The 25,835-nt window shown below is 40.3% G+C and overlaps 1 protein-coding gene across 53 annotated transcripts in view; it reads left to right on the forward strand.

Annotated features, from left to right (window-relative positions):
- Positions 1–25,835, forward strand: part of Rims2 (regulating synaptic membrane exocytosis 2) — a 486,087-nt gene that overhangs the window by 438,976 nt on the left and 21,276 nt on the right. Inside the window, exon 1 of one of the 53 annotated variants that reach the window (NM_001256384.1) lies at positions 22,250–22,665. The exons of the other annotated variants lie outside the window; for them this stretch is intronic. Within the exon in view, the coding sequence (NP_001243313.1) occupies positions 22,524–22,665 (142 nt within the window). The 5' untranslated portion in view covers positions 22,250–22,523. Of the gene's footprint in view, positions 1–22,249; positions 22,666–25,835 lie in introns of those variants that run through there. 53 annotated transcript variants of the gene reach the window in all.

Raw genomic sequence — 25,835 nt, forward strand, 5'->3', positions numbered from 1 at the left:
TTTAAACTTAGTTGGAAGAAGGGACAATCAAGGACTGGATGTGGTCAGAAACTCAGCTGAGTTAGACCTCCTGCTGCACCCTCGGTCATACATAGCCTGAAAGGAGCGTTCAAAGAAGGATGTGTGTGATAAACTAGGCTTCAGCATAGGAAAAGTAAGTGGAGAGTCGGAACTAGAGAAAATGTCTGGATTCTGAGCTCAAACACAAGTTCTATTATGTTTCTGAAGGCTGGAAGAAGACAGTACCTTTGAGTTTCAGGACAAGGTGGGGTTTGCCTCCAGTAACAATAGACAGAAGGCTTTGTGAAGATGACTCCCACACTGACGAGTGGATCCAGAGCCATGTGATGGGTGCATGGAAAACAAGATCTAGTAGCAACTGTGCATGTCTGAAAGCAGCAGGGGCAGGAGATAGGAGGGGGCACTAACAGGGCGGGGAACCTAAACGCCAAGTGTGGTACATTAGACTTTCTGCTGCCAACCCAGAGAGAGTTTGTTGTTTCCCTAAGGAAGATGTGTGATTTTATAATAGTTTAGAAATGTTTTTAAATTATGAAAGTAGGGGGTATATATGTATATGAATATTGATACCCATGACTGCCAGAGGCCTCGATCTCCAAAGATGTGGAGTTACAAGGAGTTGTGACCTATCAGTCATAGATGCTGGGAACTGAACCAGGGCCCTTTGCAAAGGCAGTATGTGCTCTTAACTGCTGAGCTATTCTCTCAGGCCTTAATATGTGATTTTTAAACAAGAAAATCTAGCCTAGGACAATCTGACAAAAAAAAATGTGTAAAGTAGAAGAGACTCAAGGCAAAATCGCAGGAAGGGCCCTGTGAAGGAGCTAAAATGAGATGATAAAGATGGAGCCTGGACGCAGGGTCCATAGATAGATAAAGAGAATGCCTACCACGGGTGCTTCAAGAGCTGCCTTAGTGCTGCAGTAGTCACTGTATCTTCAGATTATGCCGGTGCATATTTGCCTCTCTGTGCTAGCATATTTTATTTAATACTATGTCCTCTAGATTCACCAAATTATTGAAAATTATAAGAATTTTTCTCTTCACATGGTAAAAAGTATTTTTAAATGTTATATGTTAGATAATATTGCCTCACAAATAATATATTGCATAGTGTATTGCATAGTGTATTGTATATTATATTATAGAAAATATAGTCTCACATTTTTCTCTTAGCATACATTTATTGTACAAAATGAATTTTAGTGTAGAGACTTTCATACATGGTGTTTCGTGCTCTGATCGTATTCTCCTGCAGTTATTCTCTCTTGTCCCCCTTACCTACTTCAACTGGTGACTCTCCTTTTCCCAAAATGAACATTTCTACTTTTATGGCTTTTACTTGTAGAAATCTAGATTCTACATGTGATGGGGAAAAATAACTGATGTTGTCTTTTGGTTTCCTTTGTATAACTCTGAGTTTTGAGGGAACACTTTAAAACTTGGTTATTAAATATTATGGGTTGAGTTCATTTCTCCCAAATACAAATACATGTTGAAGTTCTGACACCCACAACTTCAAAACATGACCTTGTTTGAAAATAAGGTTGTTGCACAGATAATTCTATGCAGCCCTGTGGAAATCAGGTAATGGCCAACCCATTGTGACTGGAGTGCTTATAGGAGCTAGGCCAGATGAGGGCAGGGCCTCAGTGATGCAGCCCCCAAACAAGAAGCAAATGTCTGCCAAATCACAGGAAGTGAGTTGAAGTGCAGTCTCACATCTAAGGCCCACTCTCACAGTGTGGGAACATTCGCTGCTGCATGCATTGTGAGTTCTGAGTATTACAACCATGAACGGAGTTTATGATGTCACAGTGGCGTGTTGCTTTTCTTTGCACGTATTCCCAGAAGTGAGATCTCTGGGTCATGTGATAGTGTAGTTTAGCCTTTTGAAGACCCTCCATCCATGTTTGGGTAACTTACACACCCATCAGCCATGAATGAATCTCTTTTCTTTTCCATCCTCTCATGGCTTTCTTTCACTGGGGATGGAAGCCATGTTGGCAGACATGAGACGGCATTTCACTGCAGATTTAAACTGTGCTTGCCTAATTATTGCCTTAAATATCAATTTTTGATATTAAAGATAATTTTAAAACTATGCAAATACTTACTGAACTGAAGTCTTAATATTAGCAAAAGAATTGATTTAAGAAGATACTTTAATGTATTTTCTTGTTTTATATTGCCATTTATATATGTGTATGCTCAGAAATATACACTTAGATTCATGGAAACTTTTAATTATTATCTATAATCAATACTTTCTACTTTAGTAAAAACTACTAGGGTTTTTATGTTTTTCTAGAGCTACCACAAAATTCTCTAAATAAAACTTAGCTGACTTCAACCTAATAAATATTCTGAGTGTTATCGAGGATACCATAATATCAAAGGTGCAGCTCGGGCACATGAGTCATTTCTCACTACAAGTTTCAATGGCATTAGCTAAGACATTCTAGAAATGCATGATCTTGAGTTTCTTTTATATTTAATTAAGGAGCTATAAATTGGCACAGTTTATTCTCAATAGATCCTGTTCTTTAAAAATATTTCCAGGCTTCTCTCCTGCATGCCTCAGATGATGAAAGTGGGAGGCATATGTTCACTTTTGATTTGTTTCCTGAGAACATGGGGTATAAAAGACTGGCTCAGAAAATCCATTTACGTTGGTGTATTAAACAAGGTATAAGTGAATAAGCTGGGGCTTTTTAAATGTCAAAAACTAAAATTTCTAAGTACAGGTTCAAAATACTAATGAAAAAAATATCAATTCCAAAAACCAGTTTCAACAGGAATTATAGTCAGATGGCTCATTCAGAACTATTACAGAGGCTGGTATTTGATTTTAAATTACTTTCTCTGGGAGAATAAGATAAGAATATACCTGCTGGTGACATGTAGCTCCTTTATCAGCATGTATTGAGTTACAAAGTGTCCCTGAAAGCAAATCAGTGACCTGGACCCAGGGTCACTGTGATGGGCTTGGGAACAGGAACAATGTCATCAGTGAAATACATTTTGGCCAATAAGAAACATGGCTCATCTATGTCATATATGTACCCTGTATATACATATATGTACATTAATAAAGACAAGTGTATTTTTAAATGAACTACAAATTGACTTTGCTGAAATCTAATCACAACACTGTGGTACTGACACAAGCACAGACAGGCATCCCAAGGGACATACTCAGGAGCCCAGAGTATAGAGAGAGTATAACCCTTGCACATGTGGCCACCACTGGGTGGAGGGGATGCAGTCTCTCTCCATGCAGTGGAGCTGGGGAGACTGGACACCCACTGCAAATAAATCGCCATACAGCAAGTCTTGTAGTTATGCCAGTTATGGGGCTACTGAGCAAACTCCATTGCTTTGTGACACTGTGTGTTTCTGGGGAGGTGACCACCCTTATGTAAATGTCACACTTCATTTCTACACACCTGCATAGCACTCACACAGAACCCTTTTGATTTCTATCATGTTGCTCCTCCCTCCCTCCCTCTGTCCCTCCCCAATCTCTGCAGGTGACTCTCAGCCACACTCATGACTAAAAATTGCTTGTTAATATTATAGTGTACTTTTGGTGATTTTATTTTTATTTTGGTTCTCGGAAATACTACTTTAATAATAATTTAATACTTAAATAAATTGATGTCTTAAAGCAGCTAGAAAAACTGTTAGTTATGGCAGTAAAACCTTACTGGTCTTTAAAAATTTTATGAACAGAAAATAAAAACTGATTTGCCATCGCAATGCAAAGTTTAGGAACCATTGTGTTCCATTTGGGGTCTGTAAAAGTCAGTCTATGAAGAGTCACAGAACTACTGAATTTGTAACTAAGTTTTAGACAGGGTCTAGCTGTGTAGCTCAGGCCAGTGTTAAACCCAGGCCTCTCTGCTCCATCTTCTAAAGTGCATGCCACTGCATCCTGCTTAAGCTGTGAGCTTATTCTTTGGAAGTTACATTATATTGAAATTTTGTTAAGAGATGTTGGTGTTTGCCTGTTCTAAATTCTAGTTAATATAAATCCTTATTTCTAAGAAACATAGAACAAAGTACCAAACTCTAACCAAGAGGTTTATTTTAAGGAATATTTTGGCCACATTACATGAAAAAATAGGTTCTTTGCTTTTCTGTAGATGTCTATCGAGTTAGTTAACTCTACAGCTATGACAAAACACCTGAGATAAGCAACGTCAAAGGAAGAAGGACTTCTTGTAGCGAAGTTTCAGAATTTACTCCATGGTGGGCGGGTGCCGTTACTTTAGACCTGAAAAGCATGATATCATACTACATAGGAAGCAAGTGAAGAGCGAGGGAGACAGACTTTTCCAGATGAGTCTCATTTGCACAGATCCCATCATGCCACAATAGTCCATTCAGGGGTGAAGCTGCCAGTATTCAAGCCATTGATGGAGTCATAGCCTTTCATAATCCAACTATCTCTGTACACTGAATCTTTCAGGGCACATTTCAGACTCAAACTATAACATCCATCATGAAACCTAGTGCCACGATCAGTTGAGGAAAGAACAAACTATTAAGTTATCCAATAAAACAAAAATCTTAAAGATACTTGTATGTTTACTGAGTATTCATGATATACCACACATAGTGATTAATTCACTCTTGGGTAGTTCTCACAGTGCCCATACAGTTAGTATCTTTGTTCTCTACCATTTACACAAGAGAAAGCCAAGGTGTAGAAAGTAAGGAGTGTGCAGTGTGTCTTACAGCCAGGACTGTGGGACAAGAGTGTGTAGTTAGAACAGGGTTTCTAGGGCTGACCCTCTAGCACTGTTCCAGACAGTCCCCTGAATAACAGAAGTAAACTTCTTCCAGAATGTCTGAAGACTGAAGAATTAGCCAACGTAGCTCCTAGACACTTCATGAGAAGGAAGAGTTGAGACTGTTTTGGTGTTTTGTGGAAGTAAGAGGTTTTACCATAAGCCACTGAATTGGAAAGAAGCCCAGAGATATTTATATGCATGATAGAAAGAAACCGTACAAGCATTTTTGTGAAAAGAAGACATTGAATGACTTGTGTAAGTCTACCAATCTGTGTTGTTAACAATGGGTAGGATAAAAAGCAGGCTTTCTTTTAAAGCATAAGACTTAAAATGTCTACTAAGGGCTTCAGAGTACTGATGAAGACCTATATTGCTTATTCTCTAGTTTGAAGTAAGTTCTGTACCACCTGACCATTTCCTTTGGGTCCAGCCAGGCTTTTCCTCACAGATAGCCAACAGCTTTGTCAGTCTGCAGAGCTAAGGACTGGCTCCATTATTGAAGGGAATAGATAGCCAACAGCTTTGTCAATCTGCAGAGCTAAGGACTGGCTCCATTATTGAAGGGAATAGATAGCCAACAGCTTTGTATATCTGTAGAGCTAAGGACTGGCTTCATTGTTGAAGGGAATAGATAGCCAACAGCTTTGTCTATCTGCAGAACTAGAGACTGGCTTCATTGTTGAAGGGAATAGATAGCCAACAGCTTTGTATATCTGTAGAGCTAAGGACTGGCTCCATTATTGAAGGGAATAGATAGCCAACAGCTTTGTCAATCTGCAGAGCTAAGGACTGGCCCCATTATTGAAGGGAACATAAAAGGAAAAATTAAAACTGATGAATTTTCTTTACACCTAGTCTAACAGATTTCCAGCAGCTCTACTGATAGAATTAGACAATGGTTTTGATTCCCATGTCACGGTTCCCATGATCTGTGCTGAGTTCCACTCATTTCTGTCCCAGAGAGCATGAAATATCAGCAGTGAACATGTCCCACACACCTTGCATCATTAGGCGCTTCAGGAGGCAGTTGTAAGCTTTAGAGTGACAGGTGTTAAATAAGCACTCAGCTGTGCGCTCTACTGATGTTCTCCTAGCTGGATGGAGAACATGCCTAAGTCTCGGGAAATGTGGTTCATAGGAATAATTCTTTAAACTGCGTTGTGAATAATTAGAAGAAATGGACTGTTTAAAATTGAAGAGCACCTTATATAGGGGATATTATATGATTAACAAAAAATGCTTAGTGATCTACTGGAGTAGCCGGTGCCATAGGGAAGTCCTGTGATGCAATAAACAAGGAAAACCTGGCATTTGAAAACAAAGAAGGACGTGTATTTGAGATAAAGCTGAGCCCTGGGGAGGGGTGAGGATAAGATTTATAAAAGAATACTATGGAATAGTCTATCTTCCTTCATACAAACAGATCTTATAGAAAGAAAACCTGAAGGAGGAAGGCCATTTGTTAAACAAACTTTTCCATAGACTCTGAACTTGACAAAGAAAACTAAGTAAAACTAACTAAGAGACTCTAAAAAGAAAAGCCAATGTGATTTTCAGCTTTAACACTGTCAAGATGACATGCTTTCTTTAAAAGAAGCCGGAATATCCTTACTAAATGTGAGAAACTTCTAAATATCTGAATATGTGCAGGAATTTTTTTTTTTAGACAATTGGTTTAACTACCTCCAGGACTCGTTTGAGCAACAGTGGGGAGTTGATGAAGAAGAACAGACAACATAGTAGAAATGTCAGAAAGGGGAGAGCATATTTTCTTCAAAGACAGTCAAAATATAGTAGAATTCGTTCCTTCCAGTTCTGTGACTTGCGTTCGCACTTTTACCTTACCACCTAGCACGCAGGGATGCTTCTGTTATGCTTCTCTTTCTGCTAGCTGTGATCTAAGAACAGAATAAAGTCGCTCGTAGATCTCATGCCCAGGATCCTTTACAGTGCCTCACACATTGTTGGTACGAAATAACTGGGGGAAGCAGATGGTGACAGAAGGAGGGAAGGCAGTTAGCTCAGGGGACAGGAAATCTATCCTCGAAACTTGTCGCCAACATCATCATCTTGTGGAGACCACGCTGGCTGTCACCTCCTCCTTTTTATGTGCTGTGCTCTCTCACTGTCCCATTGTAGAAGGGACTCGTTTGTTTTGCTGTGATTCTCCTGGCTAGATTGTGAGCTCTGTGGGACTATGGATCTTTGCTTTATATGCTAATCCATTTGAGGTACAGGAGAAATAGTGAGTGCCTAAGTATAACTAAAATATCCAAAAGAGGTTTCGATGCTGTTATTAGTGTATATTCACGGTAGCAAGTTTAATAATGACATTTTTGTTCTAGTATACCATATACTCAGACTACATTCACTTTCCATTAGTCTCTCTTGTCCCTCACTCCCTCTCATTCTCTCCCCAGGGTCCCTTTTATGTTTATCTGAAAAAAAAAAAAACTTTATGGAGGAAGCATCAAACACCTTCCATGTGTATCTAAAAGGCACAGACTAAGGATGTGTTAAAGTATGTTTATATTTGTTTTGACTCAATAATTAAATGGAACAGGAATTTAAAACTACACTTCTGACACAGATAATCAATGTGGAATTGGCTATATACAAGAATTTTCTAAAGGCAGAGCAGGGGCATCTGATTACTGTACAAAGAATGAGGAGAAATAAAGGGACATGTGATGAAAGATGTAAGAAAATAATGAAGGGACGCAGTTTAGAGCTAAAAGCAAAATACCTGAAAGATTAAAGTTCACATGACCTGACCTGCAGACATTTTGTATAAGTAGAGCCACTGTGGTTGTTTGAATAAGCTTGGCCCATGGAAAGCCGAATTATTAGGAGGTGTGTCCTTGTTAGAGGAAGTGTGTCACTGTGTAGGCGGGCTTTGAGAGCTCCCAGTGCTCATGCTTAGCCCAACGTAGAAGACTGAGTCTCTTCCTGGCTGCCTTCCGATCAAGAAGTAGAACTCTTGGCTCCTTCAGTACCATGTCTGCCTGAACCTTGCCATGCTTCCAGTCATGATGATAATGGACTGGACCTCTGAGACTGTAAACTAGACCTAATTAAATGTAGTCCCTTATAAAAGTTGCCTTGGTCATGGTGACCCTTTGCAGCTAGGAAACCCTAACTATGACAGCTATGAAAAATAAGGGCCCACACTCTTTGTTTTGTAAACAGAGGAAAAGGCATGAGGTTGGCATGGTGGGGATGTGGGGGGGGGTGTATAATTTGAATCCATTGTATGAAAATTTTTTCAATAAAAAGTTCTCACCAAAAAAAAAAAAAAAGACAGCAATATTCTGTATTTTAAATAATTCATTAAGAAGAAACTAAGTTTGGAAAGTAAGCTGTGGGAAGGCAGTAGCCATGTTTTAAGTCTTCCACGGTTTCCTATGGATGCAGACTTCTGCATGTATCAGAAGCATAGCTAGGACTCATCTGCGAGGTTATGGTAAGAATGTGTAGACACTATATTAGCACTGTCTCTTAATGCATTCACTGAGTAATTCTTCATCACTGAACTCATCCAAGAACAGGACAGAAATACTTGCCTGCATAGAGTGCTCTTCACCTCACTGGTGCCCTGGAATCTCACTGAGCTGTGTATTTTAAGAGTGTTCTAAAGGAAAGTTAAGGTGGATTCTTTTATACTGAAAAGGGTATTTATACAAATGATCTTTTCCTTTCCCTGGATTCTGTTTTCCTGAATGCCACTGTAATAGCTTTGAGAATGTCATGAAGCTACACAGAATTCAGAGTGTTTCTCCTTGCTGGTGGCTCTTTGGGTCCATTCAATTTTCTGTGACAACCTGACATTATCATAGCTCCCTCTCTCCCAGGTGCACAGGGCAAACTTCAGCTACTTTTCCTACCCTAAGTTCATTCACTGAAACTGACCTTTCTCAGGCAGTTATTACATGCAACAGCCTGAAGGAAGTTTCCCTGACATCTTAGGGAAGTTGTGGGATAGTCCTGCAGAGATGCTAGGAAAAGTTCCATCTCTGGCAGAGAAAATCTCTGTACCCAGAGGACATTAAGTTGGAGGTTACTTCTATTAAAATAAGACTTGCCGGGCATGGTGGCGCACGCCTTTAATCCCAGCACTCAGGAGGCAGAGGCAGGCAGATTTCTGGCCAGCCTGGTCTACAGAGTGAGTTGCAGGACAGCCAGGGCTACACAGAGAAACCCTGTCTCAAAAAACAAAACAAAACAAAACAAAACAAAAACAAAAACAAAAGACTTTTGTGATGGGCGTAAGGCCCACAAGATCTTTCCTCAAGGTTTGATGCTTTGACCCATAATATAAGAAGAGGAATTTTAAACAGCACAAAATTATAAACACCTTGCAAGAGTCTCATTGTGTTTTATTAGCTGGGTGAGACTCTGCACCTTTCATGTTTCAGTCACTGGTTAAGAATAAGTGCCCAGTAGTGAGTAAGCAGAGACTGCCTTTACTCCAGTTATGGTTATTGTCAGCAGGGGTAGGGAAGGAACAACAAAAAATACTCCTGCCTTTACAATTGGGAATGATACTGTGAAGAACAGTTACATAATACTACAGAGGCACTACACACCCCCTACTGTAAAGGATACTTCAAGGAAAACTGAATCCCAAGGAAGGAGAGGTCAAGAGAAGACATAATAAGGCAGAAAGGAATCCATCCTAAAGAATGGCCCTAAGTGGCTTCCTTCTGCTGGACAATGGCAAGTGTGGCTGTGGTGACATGCCTGCATTGTACTGTAAATGTGGTGACATGCCTGCATTGTACTGTAAATGTGGTGACATGCCTGCATTGTACTGTAAATGTGGTGACATGCCTGCATTGTACTGTAAATGCACAGAAGACTTTCAGACATTTTTAGGTGGCTGCTAGAGTGACCAAATACACATCTTCTTTCTCAGAGATGCTCTTGGCTCCCCCCTGAAGAAAGTCTTTAGGCATGAGTGGACAAGCTTTGGAATGGGATTTAGAGAAGTGGGCCATGCTAACCAAGTGTTTGATAAGGATCGGATGGGAAGGCATTCGGTAAAGAGCAGGTCTAAGAATGGGAGTCCTGATTTTTTTTCATCTTAGCAATATTGGCTACTTATGTCATTTATTAAGTCTGTAAAGATAAGAAGAAAAAAAAACCACAGATTTCTTTGGGAAAGAAACCAAAAGAGTAGGTTGGCAATGTTAAGTGGAGTGCTCCAGAAACTCAGATTAGAGGTCAAGCTACTAAGTGCAGTTGCATGAATATACTTGAGTTTTCAACCTGAAACTAGAAAGAGGCCATCCTGAAGTGAGAGTGGGGAGTGTGAGGAGGGGGCGGGGGGGGGGGGGGGGGACGACCCAGCACCAATTGCACTGGTTGCTAGGATGCACTGTAGACACTGAAAGTGTGACTTTGATAGAAGAGGTGCAATCCACTGGCAGGGGAGAAGATAAGAGATCAGAGGCCACTGAAAGGATGGGGTCTTTAGACCACAGCAAGGTAATGTCTTTGAAATCTAGTGCTTGGCTCTATAGAAGGCTGTTTTGCAGGCTAGTGAGACCCGGACCTGAAACTCTTTCAGAGGTAACAGCAAGGTGGTCATTTTGGGTCTCATAAAGAACAGTTTTATTTTTAACTTCTTACATTCCCTTGGTTTTTTTCTTTTCTGAGTCATTTTGCACCTGTATAATTTGTGCTTTTTGTGAAAACCAAAGTAATTTACTTTCAGATTTTCCCCTTTAGTTCTCTTTTCCAGTTGAATACTATGCTTTTTCAAATTGTGTATTAGAATGTCCTCCAATCTGTAGAATTAGGCTCTTGATATTAGAAATATAGCAATTATCACCACCAAAGCAAGAGTACCTCTCCTCCCCTCCCCTCTCCTCTCCTCTCCTCCCCTCCCCTCCCTCTCCTCTTCCTCCTCCTCCTCCTTCTTTTTCTTCCAATCTCTCTCTCTCTCTCTCTCTCTCTCTCTCTCTCTCTCTCTCTCTCTCTCTCTCTCTCTGTCAATACCTCATACAGCATTTACTTGAGGCTGGCTTACAGTTTCAGAGGTTCCATCCATTATCTTCATGTCAGGAAACACGGCAGCAAGGAAGCAGGCATGGTGGTGCACTAGAAGGACTGAGAGTTCTGCATCTTGATCTGAAGGCAGAGGAGACAGAGACTTGCTTGTTCAGGCTGCAAGGAAGAGACTCTCTTCCACAATGGGATTAAAGGTGTGTACCACCTTGCCTGGGCCTAAGCCTCAAGACCCAAATCTAAAGCATGTGTCATCCCACATCGAGATCAGTATCAAAAGCCTGTGTCTTCCAGCCTCCAGATGTGGGTCCAGGTGTGCCCTCCATTTCTGGATTGTCAAGTTGACAACTGGGAATAGCCATCACACAGTTCAAATCATGGTGATTAAATGCAGTAAACTTAACAGCAATTGACACTGTCCTCTACTTTATCCTCTTGCACTTATGGATAAATAGTTCTTTAGTATTATTTAATAGTGAATGAGTGAGAGATCCATACATTCTACTAAGCAATCAGTTGTCTATGTTAAATTCTTTTAATGGATAGGAGACCCTTGGGTGGGAATATATACATTGGTGCTTCATGTGTATTTTTGTAAAATGTTCAATGTGCAGATATGTAAGAAAATCTTAAATTCACAGTTGAACCATCTAGTTATCACTTAAGTCATTGCTCATGGATGTGTCTGTCATCTTTTGTTTTCTTTATGCTTCAAAACCTGTAAAATATTGTTGATGAGTGTCTTAGTCAGGGTTTCTATTCCTGCACAAACATCATGACCAAGAAGCAAGTTGGGAAGGAAAGGGTTTATTCAGCTTACACTTTCACACTGCTGTTCATCACTAAGGAAGTCAGGACTGGAACTCGAGCAGGTCAGAAAGCAGGAGCTGATGCAGAGGCTATGGAGGGATGTTCTTTACTGGCTTGCTTCCCCTGACTCGCTCAGCCTGCTCTCTTATAGAACCAAGACTACCAGCCCAGAGATGGTCCCACCCACAAGAGGCCTTTCCCCCTTGATCACTAATTGAGAAAATGCCCCACAGCTGGATCTGATGGAGGCATTTCTTCAACTGAAGCTCCTTTTTCTGTGATAACTCCAGCTTTGTCAAGTTGACACAAAACTAGCCAGTACAATGAGTGTCAAGGTGTACATATGGACTGCAAAGATAGCTCACTTGGCAAAACACTTGTTATAAAGCATGAGGACTTGAGCTTGAATCTTTAAAACCCACATTTAGAAAAAAAGTCTTCTCTGGCAATATATACCTGTAACCCTAAGGCTGGAATGGAGACAGGTGGATCTCAGAGGGTCCCTGACAAGCCAGACAGCCTACCCAAAATGGCAAGTTCCAGGTTCAGTAGTAGACACACTTTCCAAAACTATGTTGAAGAGTTGAGGAGCACATCCCATCACCAACCTCTGATTTCCTACATGGGCTAGCACTCAGGCACATATACCCCTCTCTCTCTCTCTCTCTCTCTCTCTCTCTCTCTCTCTCTCACACACACACACACACACACACACACACACACGAAGAAAAGGAAAAGAAGAATAAACATAGACAGTAACTTTATAAAATAAATTATGAATTAAATATAATATCAAAACCCTTGGAATTAGGCAATGAGAAATGCCTTGGTTATATGTTGTTGTTGATCCTTCTTTAGGATAATTTTCACAGTTGTATGTGTGTATGGTAGTCTCTTATTCTTGTGGGATTGGTTTTACAGTATACCCCCATACTCAGTCTACAAATGGTCAAGTCTTTATATAAAACAGTGTAGTACTTGCATATACATGCTCCAGGCTGACCTAGAACTTATTACTTAACTAAGAATTGCCTCCATCTCCCAACTGCTAGAATTACAGACGTATCACCCCGCCTAGCTGTGAATTGTTTTTGATGGTTCTTTTTTAGTATCTGTCCATTGTCAGCTTTCTGAGGAAAAGGAACCATTCTAACTGATCATCGCTTTACTCCTAGGCTTAAGAAAGAACTTAGGGATTAAAACTTTATTATTATTGTAAGAATGTTTGCTGAACAGCTAGAAGGAGCATAGACTACCTCTGTCTGTGACTGCTCCCTGGAACAGTCCTCATCTCCTCAGACTTAAAGTCGCCCACCTTACTATGAAGATATAAAGAAAGCAGATGATTTGGAGACACTTTAATTTAAATTCGAGAATTATTTAATCTATGTTAATCTTTCCTATCATGGAATTTCAAATTATCAAGACATTGGCTTGCTCACACCCTTCATACACAGTGCCTTCAATGGAGTCAGCTCTTGGAAGTCACTTAGCTTGGATCCTAAGCTAGTCACTTGGCACACATTTTTTTTTTTCTGTTTATCAAATACACTGAGTAGAATAGAACACCTTCAGGAAGGAATTTACTTATATACAATATAGGTGATATTTGATCTGGATGTAATATTCATTGGCTTTGTTTTTCCAATATTGATATTTAAAATCCATAATTTTTAAAATATTTTTGAAGAGCTCTCGTTTTTGGTTTTTAACATCCTTAACGTTAAAAATTTCCCATCTCGCTGGGCGTGGTGGCGCATGCCTTTAATCCCAGCACTCGGGAGGCAAAGGCAGGCTGATTTCTGAGTTCGAGGCCACCCTGGTCTACAAAGTGAGTTCCAGGACAGCCAAGACTATACAGAGAAACCCTGTCTCGAAAAAAAAAAAAATTCCCATCTCCATATATATTGAACATGATTAAGTTATCTACAAGTAAAATCAAACATCTATGAAAAACTGAATTTTTTTATGTCAGTCAGGTATGAAGCAGTATAAACAACCTTAAGCAATTTATGTCTGAGCAGTGTGTGATCTACCTGAACAGAGTAGTCATCCAAACTCTTTATTGCCAAGTATATTGGGATGAACACGTGAAACTTAGCCAATAAAGAAAACAAAGAAAGTAGAAACAGAACTTGATTGTGATTGAGGGAATCCTATGTTCTGTGGATACTCAATTTATTGTAGTCACACTGCAGTGTAAGGAGTAATGAATAATGAATAGTTCCTGGGAACAAGTCTCAGCACCCACAACTGAGAGGTGCTGCATGAGTTTATTTCATTGATGTCTGAACTCAGAGAGACATTTAGATCTTGTTGTCTGCTTGTACGGAATGATTATACCCACAGAACCTTGAAGTGCTGTTATCTCATGAGAAGTTGCTAGACGATACTCCTTCAGAGTCGAAAGGGGAGGGAAGTTATAGCAGGAAAAGAAATTTCTCTTTTCCCTGAAATGTTTGAGGATGTTCTTGTGATATTCCTGTGTAGATGTTGTATGAATTTATTACAGTGTCATTATGATGCTATGAGTGTGTGCCTGTGTGTGTGTGTGTGTGTGTGTGTGTGTGTGTGTTCATCTATAGTTCCTGGAACTTATTGTTCCACAGGTTAGGCCGCTGAAAAGTAGAATTTTCTCTCTTCAAGGCAGGACATAGAAAGTCTAATCTCCTTCTTGGCCTTGAACTTCATCAATAAGAAAATTTGTGAATTTTATCTTGGTTACTTGGAGATTTTGGGCTAATATCCACTTATCAGTGAGTGCATATCATGTGTGTTCTTTTGTGATTGGATTACATCACTCAAGATGATATTTTCTAGCTCTATCCATTTGCCTAAGAATTTCATGAATTTATCATTTTTAATAGCTGAGTAGTACTCCATTGTGTAAATGTACCACATTTTCTGTAACCATTCCTCTGTTGAAGGGCATCTGGGTTCTTTCCAGCTCCTGGCTATTATAAATAAGTCTGCTATGAACATAGTGGAGCATGTGTCATTATTATAGGATACAATTCACAGACCACATGAAGCTCAAGAAGAAGGAAGACTAAAGTATGGGTGCTTCCGCTCCTTCTTAGGAAAAGAAAATACTCCCAGGAGCAAATATGGAGATAAAGGGTAGAGCAGAGACTGAAGGAAAGGCCACCCAGAGACTGTCCCACCTGGAAATTCATCCCATATACAGGTATCAAACCCAGACACTATTGTGGATGCCAAGAAGTGCATGCTGGATGAGCCTGATATGGCTGTCTGAGAGGCCCTGCCAGAGCCGGATGCAGAGATGGATGCTCACAGCCAACCATTGGACTGAGCACAGGGTCCCCAATAGAGGAGTTAGAGAAAGGACTGAAGGAATGGAAGGGGATTGCAACCCCACAGGAAGAACAGCAATATCAACCAACCAGTCCCCCCAAGAGCTCCAAGGGACTAAGCCATCAACAAAGGAGTACACATGGCTCCAGCTGCATATGTTGCAGAGGTCCTTGGTCCTATGAAGGCTCGACAGATGCCCCAGGGTAGGGGAACTGAGGGTGGGGAGGTGGGAGTGGATGGGTAGATGGAGGAGCGCCCTCATAGAAGCAGTGGGAGAGAAGATGGGATAGGAGGTTTCCAGGGGTAGAGGTGGGGAGAATGGGAAAGGGGATAACATTTGAAAAAAAAGAAAGAAAATTTGTGAGCTACTTTTTCTGATAGTAGATAAGACCCTCATTTCAGACAGGATCTGCCCTGCTCTCAAAGGGAACACTGAAGCATCTGAATAAGCAGGCAGTGCTGCTGCCCCACCCAGTCTACTTAGCATTAGCTAATATTCTTTACCCAATCACAGCTTGACTTAGCTGTCCCCACTTAACTAATGCCTCTGCTATTAAGTTTCGTAGAAGCCACAAGAGGCAATTTAGAGAGATTCTAGGTAGCTGAACTTGTAGCTAAGGGTGGCAGGCTAAGAGAATATATATACTACAATTTCCTTCTATATTGTTTCCTGTTTTTCTCTGCCAACAGTCTTTGTAATAAACCAGTATACCTGAGTTCTGTGAGCTGCAGAAGGGTGTGTGTGTTGGGAGGGGGTTGTGGAAACTCTGAGCTATAGCCAGTCAGAAGCACAGGTAAAACAATCTGCCATTTAAAGTGTAGGGGACTGTAACATTTGTAGGCACTGAGACTCTGCCTGGGGGATATAGGACTCCAGATGATGTCAGGGAAGGACAGTGCTGTGTCCACTACTGCAGAACTCATTGCTGTCTTCCTGCTAGGAAGACATTTGCATGCATTTTGCAATCATGGAAGTAATTTGTATTTGAACGGAATAGGAGGAACAGTTTACATCTTAGCCCATTTCTCTTTATCTGCAAAAATCTCAAAGCCTAAGCATTGGATGGAATATGCAGCCGAGTACTGGATTCAACTGCTGTGTCTGCTACTTATGATACCGTGACTCAAGCTGTATAGACTTACTACTGCTGGCTTCACTTCTTAGTCATCTGTGCCTTGGTTTCCTCATCTGTATATTGAGCTATTGATAGTATTTCTCTCATAGTGCAGGCTGTGTACTAATGTAGTGATTTTATGTGTTTGCATGCAGATTTGGGAGGGTAAAGGCTTATCGTTAAGTGCTATGTAAATGTTAGCCATTAACTTACTAGTGTGGAAACTGCAGAAGGGTAGTGATTTCTGTCAATTTCCATTTGTCAACTACTGTATCCTCAGTGATGGCAGCATGTCTGGCATGTGGTATGCACTTAACAAATACTTACTGGATGAATATTTTTTCAATCTTGTCATCTGTGAAGTAAAAACACTGAGAGTAACTGCCTCATGGTGTTTCTTTTATATTAGGTAATATATCTGAAGCACATAAATTTGGCTGTCACCATCATAATTATCACAATGCTCAAAGGGACATAACCAAGATTGGTGTATCCAAATATTTGTTCCTCCTCTTAACTGCCAGGCATCTCATGACATATGATTTTTGATCTTTAAGGATTTTTCCCCATTCATTGCCACCAACCAAATCTTGTCACCATGTTTTAGCTTAATCAGTAATTTTTCTTACTTCCTCGGGCAGGTTCTCATAGGCGATAAAGTCAGATATCATTATAAATCTCACTGCATAAATAAGGAAACTGTTGGCCTCTTCATCTCTCTTGTTTTTTTCCCCTCTTATCATATTTGAATACATTTTTACCTCTTTAACTTTCATAAGTTTTGGATTGGCCAGCTGCTAAGGTATAACATCTGTTCTTCACTTTCAAAATCTGCCAAGTAAAAACTAAAAATTCCTTTGAAATGTGAAATTTCCAAGGTTTACACCTAATTTCTACCATGGTGGCATTATGCTAAGAATGAGAAAAAAGATTGCTTATTTCAGATCTTATATTTAGGTCATATGGATGTACAAGATTTGGTGTGTCTTATAAGGAAAGCAAAAACACATTTTTTATTAGATATTTTCTTTATTTACATTTCAAATGTTATCCCCCTTCCCGGTTTCCCCTCCAAAAACCTCCTATCCTCCCCCCTCCCTCCTCACCAACCCACCCACTTCTGCCTCCTGGCCCTGGCATTCCCCTATACTGGGGCATAGAACCTTCACAGGACCAACGTCTCTCCTCTCATTGATGACCGACTAGACCATCCTCTGCTACATATGCAGCTAGAGCCATGAGTCTCACCATGTATTTTCTTTGGTTGGTGGTTTAGTCCCAGAGAGCTCTAGGGGAACTGTTTAGTTCATGTTGTTCCTCCTATAGGGCTACAAACCCCTTCAGCTCCTTGGGTCCTTTTTTAGCTCCTTCATTGGGGACCCCACACTCTGTCCAATGGATGGCTATGAGCATCCACTTCTGTATTTGTCAGACACTGGCAGAGCCTATCAGGAGACAGCTATATCAGTCTCCTGTCAGCAAGCTCTTGTCGGCATCCACAATAGTATCTGGTATTGGTAGTTGTTTATAGGATGGATCCCCAGGTGGGGTAGTCTCTGAATGGTCATTCCTTCAGTCTCTGCTCCACACTTTGTCTCTGTAACTCCTTCCATAAGTATTTTGTTCCCCGTTCTAAGAAGGATCAAAGTATCCACACTTTGGTCTTCCTTCTTCTTGAGTTTCATGTGTTTTACAAATTGTATCTTGGGTATTGGACCCTCTAGGCTAATATCCATTTATCAGTGAGTGTATATCTTGTGTGTTCTTTTGTGATTGGGTTACGTCATTCAGGATCATATCCTCCAGATCCATCCATTTGCATAAGAATTTCATAAATTCATTGTTTTTAATAGCTGAGTAGTACTCCAATGTGTAAATGTACCACATTTTCTGTATCCATTCCTCTGTTGAGGGATATCTGAGTTCTTTTCAGCTTCTGACTATTATAAATAAGGCTGCTATGAACATAGTGGAGCATGTGTCCTTATTACATGTTGGAGCATCTTCTAGGTATATGTCCAGGAGTGGTATTGCTGGATCCTCTGGTAGTACTATGTCCAATTTTCTGAGCAACTGCCAAACTGATAACAGAGTGGTAACATAACTATGTAGATAAAATAAGCAGTCTAACTTTTATTTATTTATTTTTATTTTTATTTTTTTATTTGTTTGTTTGTTTGTTTGTTTTTTGAGACAGGGTTTCTCTGTGTAGCTCTAGCTGTCCTGGAACTCACTGTATAGACCAAACTGGCCACGAACTCAGAAATCCACCTGCCTCTTCCTCCCAAGTACTGGGATTAAAGGCATGTGCCACCACTGCCCAGCAAGCAGTCTGACTTTAAGGTTGGCTTGTCAGCATTCATTCCGATACAGAAATTTACAGTATAATTATAATTGTAGTTTTACACGAGCACATGAACCATCTGTGGCATGGTATACATGGACTAACCTAGAGTCAGTCTGTGTGGCTAACAGACCTGCACTGCCAAAGTAAGGATGTATTCAACACTGTTGCATTTCTTTCAGCATACCTGCCAAGAAGATACTGTCAGGATCAATGAAATAATTGATGTAGTATAGTGATGTGTTTTTATAAACTATCTGTAAAATATTGGTTTGTATTCATCAAGTGGCATAGTATTATATGCAAGATATATATCTGTTTATCTTTCCTTCAGAAAGGTGATTTTCTTATTTTCTGGTAGAATTTTTGAGGACTTTTTAGAAGGCAATTAATTACATCTGTGATTCTTAATCTCTAATGTTTGGATGAATTAGAGAATTAAAAATGAAGTGGGATCCTGGGTTATAATATTCTAGACATATACTTCCTTCTGTGTAATGAAATATAGTGGCTCAACATATGAGAACTAAATTCAAAAAATATGTACACTGTGTAGCTTCACATAGTTGACTACATATGCATCTACTAACATTGTAGCTACACATAGTAGACTGCATATGCATGTTCTAACAATGTAGCTACACATGCTAGACTACATGTGCATGTACTATTTATACTACTCATTTCTGGACAATTTCCAGGTTTTACTAGTAGTTCTTTATATAGTTCTACATTAATTGAGGTGATGGTAGACATGTCTGAATAGAATAAGGAATAATGCTTTGACTTGTTAAAAATGTATCAACAATCCATATATGTTGGCATACTGCTATTTCCAGCACATAGGAGACTGGGCAGCATGGTTGTAAATTTGAGGTCAGTCTGGCCTATATAGTGAGTCCCATATCAAAAATAAAAGTGCAAATGGTGCTAAATATATATCTTTATGTGAAACTAGAAATATTTTGAAAACAATTGAACATAGGACTAATAAAATGGAACTGAAGCTTCCTCAATAATCACAGATTATTCTCTGCATTACCAGGTGAAAGTAGAATCATTTGGTCATCATTGTGGTCCATCTCTGTATGTGTCAATTCTCTTTGCCTTAAATTAGTCTCCCACCACGTAAAGTACCTTCCTGAGTCTTCTGTGCTCCTCTCTGCCAGAATTCCATCATCCATCTGCATCACTTACTATCTCAGTGAGAAAGTACCTGAAAGCCTTCCAGGGAGGCCTTGCTTTGCATTGTCCAGAGAGAAGTAACGCTCAGATGGAAATGGCTGCATCCAGACTCTAACAAACTATCCAAGCAATGACAAGGCAGAGCAACAGGGTCCTGGGGCTCTTCCCATGCAGTCTCTACCAGGAACTTGGGATGTACCTTTCTGACAGTTTTCATCCACCAGCATGTCCCAGGTGCTTTGATCAAAAGTTTCACATCCCATTTATTTCTTTGAGAATTCTCTGCTCAGCCCTCTCCCTGCTTACATTCCTCCTGCCAGGAAACTACAAGTGTCAGGGTTTCCCAAGAGTTTCTAAGCAGGAAACATTCACTTAAGAGAATCTAAATCATAGACTTCCCACTTTGTTCAAATATATTTGGATTCATATAGTAAAGATTTTTATTAGCCAGGCCCCATCCAGGCAAAATCCTGATAAAGATATCAGATGAGTGCTTTTCAGCCCCCATCCTTTCTGAGCGAGTGCAAGCACCTGCTGTACTCTTAAATCTAAATTTCCTCATATATAAGGTAGATATTTTATTTCATTTATGTTTTCCAAACTGTTTTAAAGGCAAAAAATATTATTTTACACTGTAACTCAATGTACAATACATACATACATACATACATACATACATACATACATACATACTTAGGAGACAGAACTGTAGGAGATGCATACAATATTCAAGTTGAACTCTGATTTGTTTTTTCATTTTTTAAAATGCTGATCAAGAGCTGAGATGACTTGGTAGTTAAGTTGTCTGTTTTTCTGACTTCCTGAGTTTGATTCCCAGCACTCACATCAGGTGGCTCACAACCACCTGTCACTAAAGTTCCGGGAGAATCTCACGTCTCTGGTTCCTGTCTCTGAAAGCACCAACACTCACTCACACACACACACACACACACACACACACACACACACACACACACTCACCATAAAAATTATAAAATAAGTAAAGTGTTGATCAATTGCTAGTCAGTTGTTTTCAAAACTCATGGCTGACATTTCAAAAAACATCAGATGACTTTAAATAAATCTGTTTTGTTTCTGTAAGTCTGTGATATTTTTCTTTATTCCTATAATGAAATTGTTATTTAATAGTAAGAAGCTTCTATTCTGTCAATAACAGTGAGCTATTTGTAGATTTTTATGGTTTTGATAGTGGGAAAGTGAATACTGAAAAGGAACCAGACTGGAGCTGTGTGAATGTTAATGCGAAAGGTAGAGTCTCTCTGAAAAACAGGAAACTTCATCTACGAAGCAATACCATACCTTTTGTGACAATGGTCGGGTTTTGTGTGGAAAGCTTTGGAAGTTTTAGAAAGATGTGAGAGAATTGTTCTCTGTATGCGTTTCTCATTCTTTCTAAACTGTCCCATGCAGTACTTAGCACACACTGTATGATCCGTCCCTTCTCTCTTGCTCCAGGCTTGGCTTCTCAGCTATCCCATGATCAGTGTCAGACATCACCTTCAGGGCCTTCTTTCTACTTGCAAACCTCTTTCTTAACACACATCAGCTAGGCAAGGAGACCTCTGACCCTTCCTAAGTTGTCTCGAATCTGTGCCCCTTGCCTCTATTTGCATTAGTTTTCTCCTAACAGTGTGCTGTCTAGTGTTTTACTGCTGCCCCCTAACATCTCCCCTCTGGCAATGGGAGAGAAACACACACACACACACACACACACACACAGGTCAGTCGGGACTTTTATCTGATCAGATCACTGTTGTCTTATAAGCATCTACAGATGCCTGGTATTCATTAGGATCTTAGTTAAAGATCTGAACTTGAATATTTGAATCTCTCACTATTTCAAATAAACACACATACGTGTGTGTGTGTGTGTGTGTGTGTGTGTGTGTGTGTGTGTGTGTGTTAACTTAGGACACTCCCATGACTCCTAGTAAAATGATATCAAATTTGCTTTGTGTTCAGAGACAGATTTCTAACTTGCATAATCGGTGTGATAACTTTGCTTATCGGCTGTTGTTTTTAATATGTCTGTGTTGCTTCCAAATTTATGTTAGGATGTAACCTTTTACTGTAATGTTACACTTGATAGGGTTATTCTTAGCAACAATGAGCAGGTGATTGCTTTATATAAAGAAAGAAGGAATTAATTTCCTGCCATGCATGCTAACTTTATGGACCTCATTGTGTATTTTCCCTTGCTGGTGCTTCAGTTGTGTCTTTTTAAAGAGATCTTCTTTTGACTGTTTACCATTACTTTAAAACAAAGTTCAAAAGAAAGGGTTAATGTAAGCTTTCATAAGACCTGGTCAAAATCTGGTTATAACTTGAAGACTGTATCTCTTGCCTACATCTGAGGAGTGTGAACAGCTGAAGAGAAACTACTAAGGGAAAGTTTTACTAGAATTTTGCCCACATATTACCACTCTGAGAGGCCTAACTCCTTCCACCCAATTAGTCACATTCTCAGGCTCTGTACATGCCAGTGAGAGGGGGAGGGGGAGAGAGCAGCAGCAGCTACAAGCGAGACCCCAGGCCAGAACCCGAGTTGCGCCTTGGCACCAGAACTACGGTGCCGCCCCCTCCAGCCTCTGATTGGCGGCGAGCTCAGCATCAGCAGCATCTCCCAGCGAGGGAGGGCACCCGGGCTAGCAGCTCCAGCCTCCGGGATCCTCTTCTCCCCTGGGTGACACTTCGGACTTCCACCGTGAACAGCCGCTTCTCTTGACAGCTTTCCTCCTGACCCCTCCCCAGCAAAGCCAAGGTGCCAGCCACAGCCCGGGAGGCAGGGACGGGAACCCTAGGGTTCCGCGGAACCAGCCCGTCCCGGACCGCAGCGGTTTCCGCTAACCAGCCGCCAAAACGCCTCGTATCTTGTACCGCGGGAAAAGCGGGTCCTCCACCAAGATGGGCCGGCAGGGCCTAGGGGGCACGGGTGCTGCAGGGCGCTCCATGCAGCGCTCTCAGAGCCGGAGCAGCCTCTCTGCCTCTTTTGAGGCTCTAGCTGGCTATTTTCCTTGTATGAACTCCCTGGAAGAAGATGAAGGAGGTGAGGACCCTGTTCGTTCCCACCCTTCTTGGACTGTGTCTGTTATAGATCACTTGGGTTCCGTGGTGGTGGGAGGGTTGGCCTCAAGTGAGAACTCCAAATAGCCCCCGCTGCTCGACCTGTGCCTGGGAAACCCGTAGAGTACCTGCCGAGAATCACTGTTTGTGGGTTGTTCACGGAGCTCCACAGGCTCTCCTGGGAAATAGTTGTTCTAGTGAGTGTTAATTATGGAGCACTTGGGAGCTGAATGAGCATGTAGACTGGGTGGGAGTCAAGCCGAGCCTCCTATGTGTCCTCCTCCCGTTTTTCTTTTGTTTACGTCCTAAGTCTGCAGTCTTGGTGTCAGCATATAGTCTGAAGGACAGAAATGCTGGGAAACTGGGGAGGACCGCTGCAGTAAAACTTTATGTGTCCCAGCCTGTGACAGCCAAGATCTGGATGCGGAGTTTAGGGAGGCTGTGTGCTGGACAGGTCCAAGGCGGACACTAAAGGCGCATTTGCACTGTGTTACTCGGAGTTTGTTCCCCAGCTGCGGAGTGCGATTCTGGTTGTCTGTGCTGTTCAGTGGTGCCTGTGTAACTGGCTCTGTTAAACTTTTCACTGAGAGATTTGCAGGCCTTCATAAAGTTTTTAATAACAGATCCTGTTTTTCCTTGATGAAAAACTCTTATAAGATTTTGCAGCCAACACTGAAAATTTGTCAATTAATGAAAATAATGTAGAAATAGTGTTCTTTGCAAACTGTGTCCTTCCTTAGGCCTATACCTAACACTATTGTATACAATTAATTAAGATTGCTTTTCTTTTATTCTGTGACAATGATTTCTCACTAGAAATTTGCCCTAACCCTAGTTTATTAGAAATTAATTACCTGCTTTAAGAACAGGTGAAAATAAAAACTTTACATATTTGCTCTGGAGGAGGGACAAAGTAGCCACAGGACAATTCAGTTTTCAGACTGAATCACTGTAGCTACCCCAAGTTTCTTCTGGCTCATTGTTGCAATATTAATTTCATATAAATAAGACTCATAAATAGAGATATAACAATAAGATAACTCACTATTTAGACATAACTTTTGATTTTCATATTTTGTTTTTCTGTTTTATACATTTACTTTTGCCTATTTTCCTACAAAAATTTATTAAAAATTCTAGGGAATGTCTAAAAGTCAAACAGTTAAAAGTGGTCAAAGTGAGTAACTGGACAGCCATAACTGTAGCTGGGTTTAGAATTCCTTACTCGCAGGCACTGCTGAGGTCCTACAGTGTTTAGCCTTGAGGACCCATAGCTTTTATTAGCCCTGTTTCACAAACAAAGATACTGAGGCATAAAGACATTCAAAAACTTTCTCAGCCAGCTGTCACTGTAGTCAGCACTCTAGAGTCTGGAGTCACAAACACTGCCATCTACTCAGGGTTTACTCTACTAACCTAGTAAGTATGGAAGCTACAATTCAAAGTTAGGTGTGCCTGAAAATACATGTAGTTAAATAAAACATAGACTGTTGCAGGTTTACTTCTAAGCATATTTAGTACCAAGTCCTCAAACTTGAGTTTACTTCATATAAGCTATCATCATTCGTAAGTGATTGTTAGAATTTAGGGGTTTACAAAATACCACCCTAAAAGCATTTTTGAGATAGTAAGACAAGCTTCAACAAAATGTGAAGATTTTTCAAAATTGAAAGTACACTCACTTATCTGTGCCTCATACTGGCAAATCTAAAAAGGAAGTTTCTACATATACACATGAGTAACTGGAACAGATTTCTATGTCATAATCTTGCTTCTTGAGTTGCTAATACAAAATGTTCCACAAGGAAGGTAGCATTTTTAAATGCCCCCTATATGCCTCTACTTTGTAACAAGGAAGCTCTCCACAGATGAATTCTTCCCTGGTCTGTCATCAACTTGCAGCCAAGAGAAATGGGCCTAAGCTTCCCTCTTTGGTTTCCTGGCTCTTCTTTTACCCTATCAGCATCTCCCACAGGTCTGTGAGGCTCAGAACCCCTGTCCAGAGCAGGGTTTCTCGGCAATGTCTGTTCTTTTAAGCCTCCCGTGCAGACCACATGAAGTTCGTGTAGGCAACATGCTTGGAAGCATTATTATAGTCATAACTGTGAAACCTGTTCTCCCTCACAAGAAAGGGAAATCATTATTCAATGGAAATGGTAGTCTGCTAATCTCTGATGGACCAAATTATCTGATAGCTGTCACAGCTAGCATTTTCCTTCCTCGTTAGGATTAAAGAAGGGTCCCTGAGAGAGTGTGTAAATGCTGACTGGGTATCAGTAACACGAGTTTCTAATCATCTCATACAAGAGCATCCTGCACATATATGAAAATTGTTTGTCCAGACTCCTCCCCTAGTAAAGAATAGAGTTTAGATCTAAATCCATAATGTGGGCCAGAGTTTATACTGCTGTGTAAAGTGTTTTAAGTGCTATTTCATAACAGTTGTATTATAGCTCCTTGTAGGAATCTATGGTCTTGAAAACCAAGCACAATAATAATAGTTGCCATTAATTGAGCAGCCTCTATGTATTCCTTTCTTTTATTTCATAGAAATTCTTCAAGGGGATTATTTTTGTTGTTTTACTCTAGTGAAAATATAGAAGTTAAACACATTGCTTACAGGTAACAAAACTCAAGTGTTACTGACTCGAGTCTGTGTTGACGGGATGTTTCTGTAAACAACGTAAGTTAATTCCCTATATAGTCTTGTCTTTGTCTTATCTTTTCTGCATACTTTGTGAGTTTGTTTTTTCCATCCTTTCCCTTGGATATATTCAAGAAAGATGTTCTCCACATCTACGGAGTTATTTTAAATAAAAGTGATAGCACTACTACTTTTCCTGTTATTTAACAATTTATAAATTGCATTCACTTATTTAGCATTGATCTGTATTTGAACACGTTATATTTTCATTGTGTAATATATTTGGTTCTAACACTGACTCTTTCTGATACAGACCATTAGTATATATAGGATATTTGAATATTTCAGGCACTTACAAGAATGTAGAGACTATTTTAAGACAATGTTTCCATTTGTAATTATAGAAGCAACTCTTCAACTTTCCACCCATTGGTTCCAAGAAAAAAAAAATGTTGTGTGGCAAAGTTGCTAGTGATTGAGGGTCTCCCAAAGGCCGTCTACATGTCCCA

This window comes from Mus musculus, chromosome 15 (assembly GCF_000001635.26).
Source record: "Mus musculus strain C57BL/6J chromosome 15, GRCm38.p6 C57BL/6J".
NCBI classification, from domain to species: domain Eukaryota; kingdom Metazoa; phylum Chordata; class Mammalia; order Rodentia; family Muridae; genus Mus; species Mus musculus.